The sequence below is a fragment of the Plecotus auritus genome (assembly GCF_963455305.1).
Source record: "Plecotus auritus genome assembly, chromosome: 5".
In the NCBI taxonomy this organism is placed as follows: Eukaryota; Metazoa; Chordata; class Mammalia; order Chiroptera; family Vespertilionidae; genus Plecotus; species Plecotus auritus.
The window spans coordinates 107,007,107-107,023,582 of record NC_137776.1 but is presented as its reverse complement, the minus strand read 5'-3'; the positions used below and the strand labels follow the sequence as shown (position 1 = coordinate 107,023,582).

General features: G+C 54.1%; 1 protein-coding gene across 1 annotated transcript; it reads right to left on the bottom strand.

Moving 5' to 3' along the window:
- Positions 1–2,322: 2,322 nt before the first annotated feature.
- LOC308248282 (NUT family member 2G-like) lies at positions 2,323–12,490 on the bottom strand (the record flags this gene model as incomplete). Its single annotated transcript, XM_080668279.1, has 8 exons — positions 2,323–2,332; positions 6,349–6,542; positions 7,068–7,184; positions 7,624–7,868; positions 8,702–8,841; positions 9,307–9,435; positions 9,787–10,504; positions 12,475–12,490. The coding sequence occupies 8 exons, from the start codon at positions 12,488–12,490 to the stop codon at positions 2,323–2,325; spliced, it is 1,569 nt and encodes a 522-aa protein (XP_080524405.1).
- Positions 12,491–16,476: the final 3,986 nt, after the last annotated feature.

Genomic DNA, 16,476 nt, shown 5'->3' with positions numbered 1-16,476 from the left:
CTGCCTGTTGGAAGGGGGGTTGCATGGAGTGGATGAAAAAGGTGAATGGATTAAAAAGCACCAAATTGACATTTATGAAACAGTCATGGGCATGTAAAGTACAGCTTAGGGATTACAGTCAATAATCCTATCTAATAAAGAGGAAATATGCTAATTGACCATCACTCCGACACAAAGATGGCTGCACCCACAGCTGAGGCCAAGTTCCCATAAGGAGCTTTAATGAGCAATCAGCAGGGACCTGAGGCTACGCCCTCCCCCGCCCCCGGGGGGCTTGACAGGGGACCTCAGGCTGTGTCCCCCACCTGGCAGGGCTTGACATGGGACCTCAAGGTGTGTTTCCCGTCCTGGTGCTGGGCTAGGGGACCTCAGGCTGCTCTCTCCACCCCAGCGCCAGGCTGGGGGACCTCAGACCGCACCCCCGGCCCAGCGGGGCTTGACAGGGGACCTCAAGGTGCACCCCCAATGCTGGGCCGGGGGAACTCAGGCTGCGCCCTCACCCAGTGGGGCTTGACGGGGGACCTGAGGCTGCACCCCCCTGCCTTGTGGGGCTTGATGGGGGACTCCAAGGCATGCCCCCGACCCTGGTCTGGGCTGAGGGACCTCAGGCCACGCCCCCTTCCTGGCGCCAGGCCAAGGGACCTGAGGCTACGCCCCCTGCCTGGCAGGGCTTGACAAGGGTGGGACTGGCTGGGTCTGGATCTAGCCCAATGGGGGGCGGGACCGGCTGGGTCTGGGTCTCACGTGATTTTGAGGTGCATGTGGGTGGGTGGGGACTTGACTCTGGGTCCCATGGTGAGCCCCAGATTCTGACAGGAGGAAGGTTTTCATATACATTTTACTAATTTTCTTTCATCTCTAACACTTCTATTATAGAGAAAGGGCAAATAGCAATATTAAATTATTTCCTCTAATTAATCCTCTTTTAATGTGCACGAATTTCGTGCACTGGGTTACTAGTATTGTAATAACTAAATATGTTGTCAGGTGGGTGCAGCACATCCTAGAAGGATCACTTTGTAAGTTATAGAAATGTCTAACCACTATGTAATACACCTGAAAGTAATATCATATTGAATATCAACTGCAATAGAAAAAATTATAATTTAAGTTAAAAATGAACAAAATAAATAAATATTGTTGTTTAAATCACTCAGTCTGTGGTATTTAGTATAGCAGCCTGAGCAGATGAAGGCATAGAGAATACATAAGATGGTACAATATACATATCTTTGGGGTTGTGAGAGTAGAGAAAAGAGAAGATGAGGAGATGCAACATTGAAAAGATGATACTATGTTCTAGAGTTGAAGAAGAATGTGTATTGTCAGGTAATGAAGCAAAAGAGCTCATGAGGAGGAGAGAGGACTTTTTAACCTGAAACTAGCTACACTTCTTAAAACAGTAGAATTCAAAAGACAAAATATAATCTTAAAATCAGTGAGCAAGTAAGATGATCACCACAAAGTAAGGATTATTAAAATGATGGCATGATTTTCAATAGCAATTACAAAAAGCATATTAGATGCAATAATTTTTCAAAGCCCTTAAGTGGAAAACCTTTGCATCTAGAACTGATTATCCTGTAACATTATAATTCATAAAAACTCAATAATAAGATACTTATAAATTATTTTGAATGTGTACATAAAATGCAAAATTATGAATAATTAAAAAGTTAAATGACATCTAAAATATATCACTTTTATTACCCTGAAGTCAGAAAGACTAAGGCAATATAAAAACATATACAATATGACTAGAGGTCCAGTGCACAAATTCAGTGGGATCCCTCGGCCTGGCCTGTGGGATCTGGCTGAAACCGGCTCTCTGACATTCCCTGAGGGGTCCCAGATTGTGAGAAGGTGTAGTCCAGGCTGAAGGACCCCAATGGTGCACAATCGGGGCCGGGGAGGGATGCGGGATAATCAAAGTTATACATAGTGATAATTTTGGGGGTTATATATCCTATATAATAAAAACCTAATATGCTAAGCGTCCAGTCGTCCAGTCATTTGTTCAACCAATCAAAGCGTAATATGCCAGCCGGGGAGGAACTGCAGGAGGGCTCCAGGGCATGTGTGGCTGGTCTCGCTCAGTCCTAATCAGCTGTACCCCAGCAGCAAGCTAACCTACAGGTCAGAGCATCTGTCCCCTGGTGGTCAGTGCATGTCATAGCGAGCAGTTGAGCGGCCTTAACATATCATTAGCATATTACGCTTTGATTGGTTGAACGAATGACTGGACGACTGGACACTTAGCATATTAGGCTTTTATTATATAGGATATATAACCCCCAAAATTATCACTATGTATAACTTTGATTATCCACATCTGCAATAACAACATAAACACTCTTATAAATGGACATACACCAAGTTGGAATTTTCTCAAAAAATTAAAAATATAACTACCATGTGATGCCACAATCCACTTCTGGATATGTATCCAAAAGAATTCAAAGCAGGATCTAAAAGAGATATTTCCTGGGTTTGATTCCTGTCGAGGGCATGTACCTCGGTTGCAGGCTCCTCCCAGGCTGACCCTGTCCGGGGCTCATGAAGGAGGCAACCAATCTATGTGTTTCTCTCATATTGATATTTTTCTCTGTCTTTCCCTCGCTCTTCCACTCTCTCTAGAAATCAATGGTAAAATATCCTTGGGTGAGGATTAAAAATAAATAAATAAATAAATAAAATGAGATATTTGCACACCCACATTCATTGCTACATTTTTTTGCAATAGCTAAGAGAAACCCCAATGTCCATCTGCAGATGAAAAGATAAAGAAATGTGGTCTATACATACCAAGAGCCTTGAAAACAAGGAAAGTGAGTCACTAGGAGGATGAACCTTAGGACATATGTTAAGTGAAATAAGCAAGACACAAAAGGACAAACACTGTATGATTCCACTCATATTAAGTATTGAAAGTAGTCAAAGTCAAAGGTAGAACATAGAAAGATGGTTGTCAAGGTCTGGGGAAGAAGGTGGGAGAATTAGTGTCTAATCGGAATAGAGATCCAGGGTTGAAAAATGACAATTTTCTGGAAATTTGTGGCACAGCAATGCAAATATAGTTGACACCACTAAAGTGTACATATAAAAATGGTAAAGATGGTTTAAAAAAGGAAGAATCATACGCATACATTTCCATGACATAGATTTGTCAACAGATTTGTAGATCTAACACCAAACACCAAAACAACACAAGAACAAAATAAATAAATTGGGCTTCATTAAAAGGTAAGACTTTTTTCCTTCCAAAGACACTCTTAAGAAAGTAAAGAGCAACCCACAGAATGGGAGAATTTTGTGGAAACCTCATCTCTGGAAAGACACTTTTATCTATAACCGTGGTCGGCAAACTGCGGCTCGCGGGCCACATGCGGCTCTTTGGCCCCTTGAGTGTGGCTCTTCCACAAAATACCACGGCCTGGGTGAGTCTATTTTGAAGAAGTGGCGTTAGAAGAAGTTTAAGTTTAAAAAATTTGGCTCTCAAAAGAAATTTCAATCGTTGTACTGTTGATATTTGGCTCTGTTGACTAATGAGTTTGCCGACCACTGACCTAGAATATATAAAGAACTCTTACAGCTCAATAATAAAAGCCAAAACAACCAAACGTTGGCAGACGGAGAGGACACATTGCTCCAAAGAAGATGCACACGTGGCCAGAAGCATACGAAAAGATGCTCAACATCAGGGAGACGCAATCTCCATCCGCAATGAGATGCCGCTCCTGGGCCACGAGGGTGGTGACCGGTCTTGCTCCTATGTGGCTGGGATTTCCCCAGGATGCCAGGGCTTCCTCGAGGGGATTTATTCCTTGTGGAGGAGGAGGAAGTCTCTGCAGCCACACCTGCGTGTGCCAATTCCTGGTGTGTGACCTGCCCTCAGTCCCCTGACCTCCCCAACCCCACTTTCCTCACAGAAAAATGGGGGAAAGGAATGAACTCCCAGGCTCTCTATGTGGCCTCCCTAACCCCCCCAATCCTGGGAGCTACAAGGAAGTGGAGCAGCAGGGAGCGCTGAGCACACAGGGACACAGGGAGCCCCTTCTCCGTGTGAGCATCGTGATTTCCCTGGAGGAGTGAAGGGAGGGCATTGCCCTTTCCACAGGTTCCACTTCAGTCACTAGGAGCCCGTCCTGCTTCCTGCCTGATGCACTGCCCTCCAGGGTGTCGTGTCAAGTGTATTTTCCTGTGACAAAGAAGATTGGCTGCAGGGAAATATGAAACACTTCTTCCCTTTTCTTCCCATTGCACCCAGCTTAGTATTTCACAGATGCTAATGTGCAAATCTCTCCAGGATTCCACGTAGCCGTGGACTTGGCCTCACCCACGATTGAAGCAGCGATGGGCCTCCAGTCAGCCCCACTGTACAGGCTCCAGGGAGATTTCGGGGTTCCCAGGGCTCCGAGGTGGGGGCAGCCCAGGCTCTGCCTCCCCCTGGGAACTGTTCATCCAAACAATGACTCAAAGGCAGAAACAGAGTGAGGACAGGCGCAGAGACACCCGGGGCCAGGTGTGAACCTGATGATGGTGACAAGGCACACAGGGGTGGAGCAAGTGTGTTCCCTTCAAACCCAACTCAGTGTTCCTAACAACCCTGGGGGGGTTGGGGGAGGCGGTTTAACCTGTTTCACCACGAGACCCTGAAAGCAAAGAAGTTGCAGGAGTAATTCGCACCAGTGAAGCCACACATTTGCATCCAGGGCCGGCCACCCCAGGCAGGAACACATCGGGTGCACATGGGGAGGATGCTGACCCGGGAGGGCTGGCAGCTTCTGGACCAGCCCCACGACACACACAGAGTCTGGCACAACCGCTGAGCCCGTTTCTCTGTGTTGAGGCCCAGCTGGGCAGGGAGGGGGCAGTGGCCGGGAAAGACGGGCCCAGGTGAGAAGTCTCCTTCACAAAGTGCCCAGGAGGCTGGGAGAATGGATGCACGGGACAAGGGAAGGCAGCAGAGGAGGACCTGAGGGCTGACCTGCGATTTTGTGGGAGGGATGAGGCCCTGACATGAGTCCATTCTCGCCCGAGCTCTGTGTGGGGGCAGCAGAGGGCCAGGCCTCCTTTGGAACTGCATGGCTTCAGCCCCTCCCATCGCTGCTGCGGGGCCACCGCCTGGGCCACAGCTCTGCATGCTGGGTGGGCTGGGGCCATGCTCCGGAGCCTCAGCCTTCCCACCCAACCTGAGCCCGGGAAGGAATCAGAACTTGAACATGGGGAAGAGGCATTGGCCGGGGGCAAGGGGGTGAGGGCCAGGGCATGCATCCTCCCTTCCTCTCAGGTCCCCTCTCCAAGGAGCAGCGCAGACCTGAGTATGGACACAGCGGCCCTGAGAGCATTTTCAAACAAAATTATCTTTATTCATAACTGACCCACAATGCCCCAAAGGTGCTACTCCTACCCCCACCCCAGGCCCAACCCGCCCTAACGGTCCTGCCCTCCCTCCTACCCCCACCCCAGGCCCACCTCCCCCCTAAGGGTCCTGCCCTCCCTCCTACCCCTGCCCCAGGCCCACCTCCCCCCTAATGATCCTGCCCTCCCTCCTAACCCCTCAGGCCCCCCCCCCCCGCCCTAAGGGTCCTGCCCTCCCTCCCTGCCTCCCATCCTCCCATGTCAGTGGAACAGCAGGATCAGCCCTGCCATGAGAAGGAGCCCTTGGCTCCTCTGGGGGACAGCCAGGTCCCATCGAGTCTGGGCCCCTCGGGGCGCTGGCAGTGGGGGGCACACCCCTCTGCTCCATACTGGCTGCAGTGCCGCTTCCTCCAACTCCCTGGGTCAGACGGGTCACACTTTCTCTTGTGAGGCTGTGAGGAGGGAACCAGCCCCGGAGCCAGTGCTGGCCTCCCCCAGACCCCCAGGTCGGCCCCTGGGCGGGGGGTCTTCTCCGCATGGGTGGGGCCTCCCCCCAGAGCGCGCTGGGGCCTCCCTCCAGACTGGCAAGCTGCAGGTGAAGCACGGCTGAGGCCTCGTCTCTGCAAGGACTGGGACTGGGCAGCGCCCCAGGGCCCCCGACCTCCAGGGCAGGCCAGGCCGGAGGCAGGGACAGGACTCAGAGAGAGCGCGCAGGGCAGTAGGCGGCCGGGAGAGGCCCAGAGGAAGGCCAGGCTGGGGAGGTCCTCCTCGTCCTCACGGGGCCTGTCCGCTGGCCCGAGGGTCTTTCTGACAAGAGAGGCCTCTCTGGGGACGCAGGCATCCCTGGGTCCCAGGGCAGAGTCAGCAGGCCCGTGGCCATGGGGAGCAGCGGGGGGGCATCGAGCCCGGAGTGGTGGGTGCTCCTCACGCCCTGAAGAGACAGCAACAGCCGGGGGCCTGGAGCGGGGGGCGTCTGCTGGGCCACACCTCTGATGGTCCTGGAAGACAGTCTCTGGTGGGCAGGCTTTGTCACTGACCCCCAGCTGGGGGCCGTGGTCACACCTCTGGGCATCTTGGCTGCTCGCAGACTCAGAAGGACTTGAGTCCCACAGGGGAGCACCATGATTCGGGGGTGCCTGCACGCCCCCCTCCTTGGAGGCCAGGAGTCGCTTCTCTACCAGCTGGAGGAAGAAGGGGACAGTGACTGGCGCTGCACACTTGTGTGAGAGGAGGAGGAACATGGGCGATGGGACAATGGCACTGGGGGGAGGAGGGGGGAGGTGACACCGTGACTCAAATCCATGACAGTCATGTGGCTCTCCTCCGTCCCCTGTGCCATATTCCCAGCTTTGTGTCCCCTCCCCTTCTGGGGTCTCATCCCCTCCTCCTCTCTGATGTCCTCTCCTTCTTGTCGTCCTGCTCTGCTCCCACCCAGGGCTGGCCCCTCAGTGCCTACAGGCAGGGGTGGTGTGGACACAGGCACATGTGCCCTGTTCCAGGTTGCTCCCTCTCCTGGTTTACCTGGGTGCTCCCTCCTCTGGCTCCCTGAGGTCCTCCCCACCCCCACCCCCTGGTCTACCTGGATCCCTCCCTTCCTGACTCACTAGGGCCTGTCCCTCCTCTAACTCCCCTGGGGTCCCTGGGTCCTATGGCTCATTTGGGGTCCCCCTCCCATCTCCCTAAGGTCCCACCCTCCCCTGGCTCACCTGGGCAGCAGTGAGCCCTTCTTCCTGCTCCAACTCCTCAGCTAGGGCCAGGGGGTCCTGCTGTGCGTCTGGGGAATTCATTTGCTTCAGGAATTGGGGGTGAATGACCGCCTCCACCTGGGACAGAAGGAAGGGGCTGTGAGCCCCTTGGCAGGGAGTGAACTGGGAGTCGGCGGGGCCTGGAGGACAGGTGGGAAAGCCAAGACCCACCCCGTCCTCCTGCACAGGTGGGTGTTTCACTCCATCATGGTCATCAGGTACACACACAACATGCACACACACACACACACACACACATATACATGCACACACACAGAAACACATACATACACATACACACACAAGGATACAGCCACATGAACACAGTACACACCACACCCACACAAAGCGCACACATGCACACACACACACGGACACACAGACACACACACTCTCACGCGCCCAGCTCAGGAGCAAAGAGCAGAGCCCAATCCCATCAGCCTGGGAGAACCCGGGTCTGGGTGCTGCAGCGCCACCCTCTGGGATCTTATAGGCCTGGAGCTGCAAGCCAGCCCACCTGGGTGACAAAGTCTTCCTGGGAGCACAGCTGGTCCAGGTAGCTCAGGAGACCCTCATCCTGCAGCCACTCCTTTACTTCATCTTCCCATCCTCCACCTGGTGCCCCCATGGGCAGCTCATCCGTGATGTCCATGTCCTCTTGCTCGGCCTCAGGGGGGATCCCATTGCGTGACTCAGTCTCCCACAGTGGCTGGGGTGTGTGGGTGCACTGGGCTCTGGGTACAGCCTTCCTGGGAGTGGGCCCTGGGCAGAGAGGGAAGAGGAGGGAACGTGAGGGGATAAAGCTCCCACCTCCAGAGCATGTGATGCTGAGGGCAGTGTTTGGGGGCATTAATATGGGTGTGGCTGTATTAGAGAGTAGAAATTTTTGAGCATGCTTCCTCCTAGTCGACTTAGCCTTGAATCCCAGCTGCACCTCACAAAATAGCCTTGCAAGATAGAACACTGTCAGCTTTCTGAAGAACAGGATGACCCTGTAAATAACATGGTCATCAATAACATGACCCTGACATTACTTAAGAAAAACTGTTTTGTCTTGGGTTACTTGCTCTGCAAAAACAAGATGTGGTTAATGTGCTTAAAAGTGGTCCTGCACAAAGGGTCGGGGCTGCTCTCTGAACTCCCTGTGTGGAGAAAGGCAGAGCAGTCGCCGGCCGGCTAATAAAGGCTCCCTAAATTTTAATTTGGTCTAGACTCCAGTGGTCGTTCACTCGCACTCGCTCCACAGCAGCTGGGTCGGGGCCACTGAAGCCTTGTGACTGTGTGAGGGGAGGCCAGAGGGGAGCACTCAAGAGAGCCATGTGTGAGGACATGTGGAGCCACCGACTCTCCAAAAGGCCCCACAGCCAGCCCGCTTCTCAGCAGACTTCATGTGGGCCCTTGAGAGGGAGCAGGGAGAGGGGATGAGAAATTGGACCAGGTCCAGACCCCATGGGGACACAGGGCTGCTGAGGCCGGCTCTTAGGGCTGTTTCCCTTGAAAGACCAAAGGAGAAGGGCTGATGTGGGTGGGACAGTGGCCTGCGCTAGACCCTGTTGCCTTTGGCCATGGGCTTCTGTGGGAACGTGCAGGCATACCTGGCTGCCTGACCACCACTGGGGCTGGGAGCCCCCGAGGATCAGGTCTCGGTGGGGCAGGAGGAGGCTGGTTCTGCACCCCCTTCTTCAACTGTAACTTCTGAATCTGCATCTGCTCCTCCGCCTCAAACTCCATGAACCTGGGGGTGAGGGGCACAGGCTGTGCTGAGAAGGAGGCGGCTGGGAGACCCACAAAGGCAGCAGCAGATGGAGGGATGGGAGAGCAAGGGCCTTGGGCTGTCAGGGCCCGGACACTGGGGAGGCAGGAGGCTGGCTGAGCACATTCCTGCACAGCCCCTCTGGCTGGATGGAGTCTGGCCCACTGGGCGGGGCACCTCCTCCCCAGCCTGTCCTGAGCCTTCATGTCCCGCCCAGGACGGGTCAGCGTCAGAGGAGGGGGAGGTCCCGGGGAGGTGGGACAGGAGCGCTCACGCTCTGAAGCTGAGGGAGAGGCTTCCCCAGGAGAGAAGGGCCTCTGGACTGTGGGGACCCGTGCTGACACCCTCCCACCACCCTCCTCTCTGATGAGCCCTCACAGCTGGACCCTGCCCAGCAGGCAGCCCTCTCCTCCGCCCCAGCTGTGGGGACCGAGGACCCTGACTCACTTCTCTGCCATCTCGTAATAGATCATCCGGTCAAAGTTGCTCTTGCGCTGCCATTCCTGCATGGCCTGCCCTATTCCCTCCTCCAGTGTCATGGTGGGCTTCAGGCGGGACAGGGGCCGGAGCACTGGCCTGTAATGCCTCAGGGTCAGTCACAGCTGCAGCCTGGCCTCCACCCGCCTGGCCACCCCAGCTCAGTGAAGCCAGGTTCCCACCCCGCCCGGCAGGACTGAGCACCTGCAGGTGAGAGCAGAGGCGTCTGTGTGCAAAGACAAGCCTCCCAGCTGCTGCTGTCAAGGCCTCACATTCACACCAGCCCGTGAACCAGGACTGGAGGTGACCCCGCACCCGCACCCATGGCTGGGACCCCACCCTCAGGCCTTCCCCCCAGCGTCCCAGGATCAGCCAGCCTGCAGGTCCCTCCCACCTCCTCTGTGATGGGAAAGCTCCAGGCTCGCCCCCTGCCCTGCCCAGTGCACTCACATGAGGAAGCAGCAAAGAGCTTCCGCATCAGGACTCTGGGGAAGGTGTCCCCGGGCCAGGGCCTTGAAGCGCTGCCAACGCCGGAAGTCCTCGTACACACTCTTGGGGTTAGAGGCGTCCTCCAGCGAGGCCTTGGACTGGGAGGCGGCCAGGCCACCCTCCCTGGAAGCCCCGTGTGACCGTGTTCCAGGGTCCACTCGGGGGACGATGGGGATCAGCTGGGCAGCTGGCGGTGGAGCTTGAGGAGGAAGGCTGGGACACCAGCCTCCATTGCCGGCCTGGGTGCCCCCAAAAGCCGAGGTGGCTATAATCGTCTCCACTGCAGTGGCTTCCAAGAAGAGGGGTGCAGGACACACAGCACCCCCACAGGGGGCACCTGGAGCACTCCCGTAGAGGGGGGCCTGTGTCAGGACAATGGTCTGAGTCTGGGAGGGCTGTGGTTGTCCCCCTTCTGACCTGACCTGGTCCATGATGTTGTAAGCCCCAGTCCCAACGGGGCCTTGACCAGCATCTCCTGCCACCAGAGGTGTCCTGGGCCAAGCTGGCAGCACCAGGGGGCAGCCAGGAGGGAATGACGGGGTCTTGAGGGGTGGCAGGTGCTGCTCCCCAGATGGCTGGTGTGCGGGGCCAGTAGAGGGCGGGGGAAAGGCCTGGGCCATGAAAGGAGTCATGGAGGCACCGGGCTTCAGGGTCACATCCGCTCCCAGCGCTGCAGATGCTGTTGAGACAAAGGGAAGGGTGAATGGAGGAGGAGGACCAGCAAACAGCACTGAGGTGCTCTGGGCCCCTTTAGCCACTGGGGAATCAGGGCAGTGGTCTCACCAGGGGAGGGCCATTTGGATGGGCAAACTGCGGAGGTGGCAAATGTCCTCAGGTCATTGTCATACTCTGACCCCCAGCTGGGAATTATTCCACTGAAGAGCTTACCCCCATTCGCCAAGGCTCCCTGACCACTGTCTGCGAGAAGCCACAGCCCCAGCCAGCGCTGACCCTGAGAGCCTCCCTAAGGCTTCCCTGGCACCGACCCTGCCAACCTCAGAGGCATGGCCCTGGGCAGAAGTCTGCTCTGGGGCATCGACCCCAGGCAGACACACTAGCGGTGGTGACCTTGGAACTTACATCTCCGAGGTAAGTTCTAGGCACCCAAAGGGCCTCTGAGAACAGGCCGTGTCTAACATATTAGGGCCCATCTGCTCCTCAGTCTTCCTCTTCCTCAATACAAATGACCCTCTTTCTGTCCTGGGCTTGCACAACAACACAGAAACACTTGAGTAATGTCTCTCCACAAGAAGGCACAGGATCCCTGATCTAACCCTTCAACACACCGCCCAGCATGCACATGTGTGTCAGAACCAACAGTGAACACTTAACAGGGGCCAGGTCCTGCCACTCGGCCCCAGCGCTCAGGAGCTCTGTCATTTCACAGCCAGCAATGGCTGCAGAGAGTTAGAGGACGGCCACGGAATGGGGCAAAGTGGGGCTGGCGGTAGGGGTTTCCAGAAACTTCCATAGCTGCTGTCCTGTTAGATGGGTCGTGGGACTGCAGACTGGGTGAGGTCCTTCCCGTTCCAGCTCCCAACAGTGGAAAGTGAAGGCACAGTAGGAAGCAGGTGTGAGCGGTGACAGTGCGACACAGTTGTCTGAATACATCCCCGCTCAGAGGAACTGGAGCAGACCTAGTCCAGGAGAGCACACTACACACAGCGCGCCCCTCATTACTCAGGACAGGCGGCCTTGGACGACTACTGACACAGACCATGGTCTTCCTGCCCCTGTGCACTCCCCTCCCCCTTTAAAAAGGAATCCGCCTTCGCAGACGTTCCACGGAACACCACCCACGCTCCACATCTGTTTTCCGTCCCTGAAGCAGGGATGTGGACTGTCAGCACAACCCTCATCTCAAAGGTAAAGGGCAGGGCAGAGGGCGCACCATGGGATGGTCCACAAGAGGAAGTCGTGTGAAGACCTGGGTGGCACAGGGGGAACAATTCTGGACAGCTCAGGGAACCGGGCCCTATCTTGGTGGAAGGTTCCGGGCCACCCTGCCTGTGGGGAATCCCCGCCAACAAGTGGCTCCCTGGGCTGAGGAGGAGTGAGCTCTGGGCTGGAAGCAGGGGAGAAGCTCTGGGCTGCAGCAGGTGGAGGACCTTCCAGCCCACCCTCGGGAGGACATTTCATTGTGGACTTGGCCACAGACAGCCCCACTGGACAGCTTTCTGGCTCAGACCACCCTCCCACTGCCCCCATTCGCTCTAGTGAACTCAGTTCAAATCCCTTAGAAAGATGCTGCGGGGCCAGCTCCAGGTGCCCGAAGAACAGCACACAGGACTGGGCTTTCCCGTGACCACCCTGTGCCACCTCCACGACATCACCCACTACTCCCCCCACACAGGTGGAAGTGGCTTGTCTCCCCTCTGGGAAGAACCCACGTGCCTGTTGCTGTCCTTTCTCCACACTCAGGCATGTCCCTGAGCCACCCTGACCCCCCTCTGAGGCGCCCTCCTGGCCAGTGCTGTCACAGGTTCCCACTGGCTCCCAGCCTCCCCAGGTGACAGGTCCTTGGAGGCCCAGTGCTCTCTCCCTCCCCTACTTCAGTCAAACCAAGTTTCCCCAGTGTCACATTTCAATCCCAACTTTTGAGGGACAGCTCAGTGTTTAAAACTTCCCCCCTCCAATCTATAGTCTTACCTCCTACTGAAGCCATCCCCGCAGACTCATTCACTGACCACCGCTGCCTAGTAGCCTCCACAATGAGAAAAGTCAAGTAGAGATTCCAGAAAGTGACCTGCTCCAACAGCTGCTCAGCATCCAGTGGAGGGAAGGTTTGGATTTAAACAGTAGAATGTAGGACTCCAGGCATTCTGCAGCGGGGGAGGGGCAGAGGACCGGTGGGCTGGGGTTGGGTGGGGGACATTCCGTGGAGGGCTCTCATAGGTAGGCAAGAACCAGCAGTTCCTTTCAAATTTAAAGTCACAAATTTAAAGACACACTAGCAGTAATGACCTTCTCCAAGGTAAGTTCTAGGCACCTAGTCATTGATGTGCCCTTTATTTCAGTTCTTGATCCATCACTCTAGTTCTGGGTCCCTCAACCTGCTTCCTATCTGGTCTTGGTTTACTTCAATGCAGGCTACACTTTCTGAACAAAATTCAGAACATACGGCCTGAAGAAATAATGGGAACTTATGGCTCACGGATCCCAGTGTTTGAAATTAGGATTGACCCAGCAGAAGCAGCATGCTCGGTTGCTGTATGCACATCATTCCTTAGGAAGCAGTCCTGTGGCCCCAAGTTCCACCCAGTGCTGGGAGCCCTGCAGATGCAGCCGGCCCAGGCTTACAACCCATCCCCTTTGCTCTAGTCCATCAGGGCAAGGCCCTGCAGCCACAGGGCAAGACCAGAAATCACCACTTTTTGTTTCTCAGAGTATTATGTTGTTCAATGTCTAATCTTTTACCTTTTGAGTGATTTTAATGTAATGTTTTAAACAAGTAATGCCTTTGCATAGTTCACAAATTGTGCAAATTGGAAAATGCAGTGATGCGTCTTTCTCCTGCCTCTTTCCTCTCTTGCAAATGACCAGAAAGGGGATCAGATTATTTCAGTTTCTTTGGAAAGTATGACAAACTCAAGTCAGTAAGTTGATTCTGCTACTATACATATGTTTTATTGACAACTGAAATTCTGCAATATAATACAAAAATGGAGGGCGGGCAGGGTGACATTGTTCCCATGCTACCTGCCATGTCAACGGAAACTGGCCCAGACAGCCACGTTTTGATCAATGTTTGAACAACAACCTTGCAACGGAAATATCTGTGAAACAGCATTTATTGAAAAACCTCCACGTACTGAATAAATACAGGAGGAACGGGGTCAGGGGCAAGTGTCTGTTAGAGTGTGTCCCAGGTCTAAAATTCTTGGCCAGAACTGCGCAATGGAACGCCCAGACTTCTAGGAGGAAGGGCTACTCTTCAGAAACCACGGAAATACAGTCCAAGGGCATGAAGGCACTTGCCCCGAGGGCGCAGCTAAGTGCATGGACTGCACGTTTGCAACTTTAAAATCGCAAGTGTTCACTGTACATGCGCTGGGAGGTTCTGAGGAGGAGGACCTGCAGGAGGTTTCCCAGGGCGCCCCCTCCCTCCACACCCTTCTTCTGCAGGGACAGCCTTGCATCTTCCCAGTGTGCCTCGCGCCAGGACGCACGAGCACGCCCACTGGGGGCGGGGCTCTGTCCTGCAACTGCTCCCAGAGTCAGTTGCGGCAGTTGGCTCCCATAGGCGCGCATGTGCTAATGGCAGGCGCGCATGCGCTAATGGCAGGAGGTTCCCCAACTGCCGCCCAGGCTGCGCGTGGGGCCTGGCATAGCGGCCTCCGGAGTCCGTTAAGTAAACAGGGAGGTAATGGGGCGCGCGCGCGACCTCTTCACCCTTTAGGTGGCCCACCTCTTCTCTGCTGTTCACCGTGTGGGCTATTCGCTCCCCGGTGTGTGTTCACGCCCCCACACCGCTCACTTCCGGTGGTGTTTCCCCAGGGAATGGATACTAACTGGCTGTGTTGGGGCGGGGCAGTCAGTGATGCAGGGCCTCCACTGGGTCCAATAATGCCTGTGAGCTGTCCACTCGGGCCCTAGTGAGGCCACTATTGCCCGCTACCCACTGGGGCTAAGGGCCTTCATCTCAAAGTGGGAGCCAGGTGGCCAGTTGCTTCTGGGAGACACTGTGGGAATGAGGACAGCCTCCTGCCACAGACCTCGGCACTGATGTCCTGACCACATCCGCACTGGGAGCCGGACAGACACGATGCCTCTGCCGAATCCCAGGTGACAGTTGTTCCCGACTCGGGCAGAGGAGCATCGTCATGAAGGTCAAAACCTGAAAAGAAGATCTGAACATGTCTGGGCACGCGTGGGAAGTGTTCAGACGGAGAAGCTGCTCAGTTGGATGCCGTGGACCTGGGATGGCCGTCTGTAGAACCCAGCCTGATCTGCCCCGTCCAGCCCACGTCTGTGGGGACGGAGCCCCCTTACTGCGTGACTCCTCATCGAATGTCCTTCTTGTGGGTGCGGGTGAGATCAGCGACTCCTTTTGCTGGTGTAAAGTCTAGGGAGCTACCAGAACATGTGAGGTGCTGCGAAGCCCACAGGTCAGAAGGCGGCTGCCATGGAAAAGACAGTGTGGTACAGCTCAGGACTGGCCAGTGTGAGTAACCGCGGTGGGCGCTGGGCACAGGGGTCGTCCTCGTTGTCTGGTATCTGTCCCCGGGGTGACAGGGAGGGTGGACAGTGGACCAGCGTGCGAGAGCTGACAGAGGAAATGGGTGTGCGGCTCCGGATGAGCCGGTTTGATATGAGGGGTGTGTTTCCAGGCAGAGCCACATCCTCTCCTCTCTCTGGAATTGGCTATCCTGGGAGAGGCAGTCCATCCAGAGTCAGAAAGGCTCCAGATGTGGCAGCGTCAGAAATACAGGAAACAAAAGACATGGTCAATGCACTGGCCAAGTCTTTATATCATTTTTGCAAAACTATCCAGGGTGGGTCGCCTTGCCATTGTCACGATGGGGCTTCGTAAGAATCAGATATCAGAGGGCATCTCCACTGGGCCTTTTTGGGGCACACGTGGTTGGTTTAAGGGTTCCACATGGGGGCTGACTGAGCAGCCAACATCGTAGGGGTCCCTCTGGGACAGAGGCTCAGCTGAGCATCGCATTGGGGCCTGGTGGCAGATTCTGACGTTTTAGATTTAATTGAGTTTTGGTCAAAGCAGTGAGCTATATAAAACATGTCACATGCACTCTGATTCCAGAAGCATCTGTGTGTGTGTTTTATGAATATATTAAATTATTTTTTAAACTAAGATTTTTCTCTGAATGCCTTCTCATGACTTTGTTAATCCAGAGCTGACTTTCAATTTTTTCCTTTTTTTTTAAGAGCAGAAGAGCAATGACAGGACCTGCATAGAAAATATTTTAAAATACTAATTAGGCTCAACTCAAATAATCAAAAAGTATTCAAGAAAAATACACAGTTTTTTTCTCCTCATCTAAAATTAATACTATCTGGGGCTTTCCCCTTAGTGTTCAGGTTGGGTTTTTCCGTGCGGCCGGGCTCTCGCCATGCAGTTGCAAGGCAAGCCTGCTCTTTCCTCATGCAGTGCTCCGGGGCGCACACCAGTCACGGCAGTGCACGGTCTTCTCAGGTAACACACGGCCAAGGGCCCGGGAGCTAAACTGCTTCTTGGGACAGGATATGAACAAATGATGAAATGTGAAATTCAGAATTCTACTCCTGTGTTTATCAAAACTCTTCATATATTTTAAAAAAATAATTTAAAAAATTGACTAGACAATTCATTTTATAATAAGAACTCCTTAAAAATAATTTTGACCAGACTGTCAGAAATCTCTGAATCAAATTTGACTTCTAAATTGTATCTGCTCTAAAACTTCCAAGATATGGATTATTTATATCACGATGCCACCTGAAAACTCAGAGCAAGGACCACCTTGCTCTGAGTTTTTATCCTCATTCTGCTCCAGATACTCTTCTGCTGGAACCCGACTTGCCTCCCTCCCTTCCTCTACTTTTCTCCAACCAAGAAACATTTATTGAGCACCTACTACATGCCAAGGCCTCATTACTTTAGGAGTTGGGGATACAGCATGAAACAAGGCAAACACAAGTCCTGAC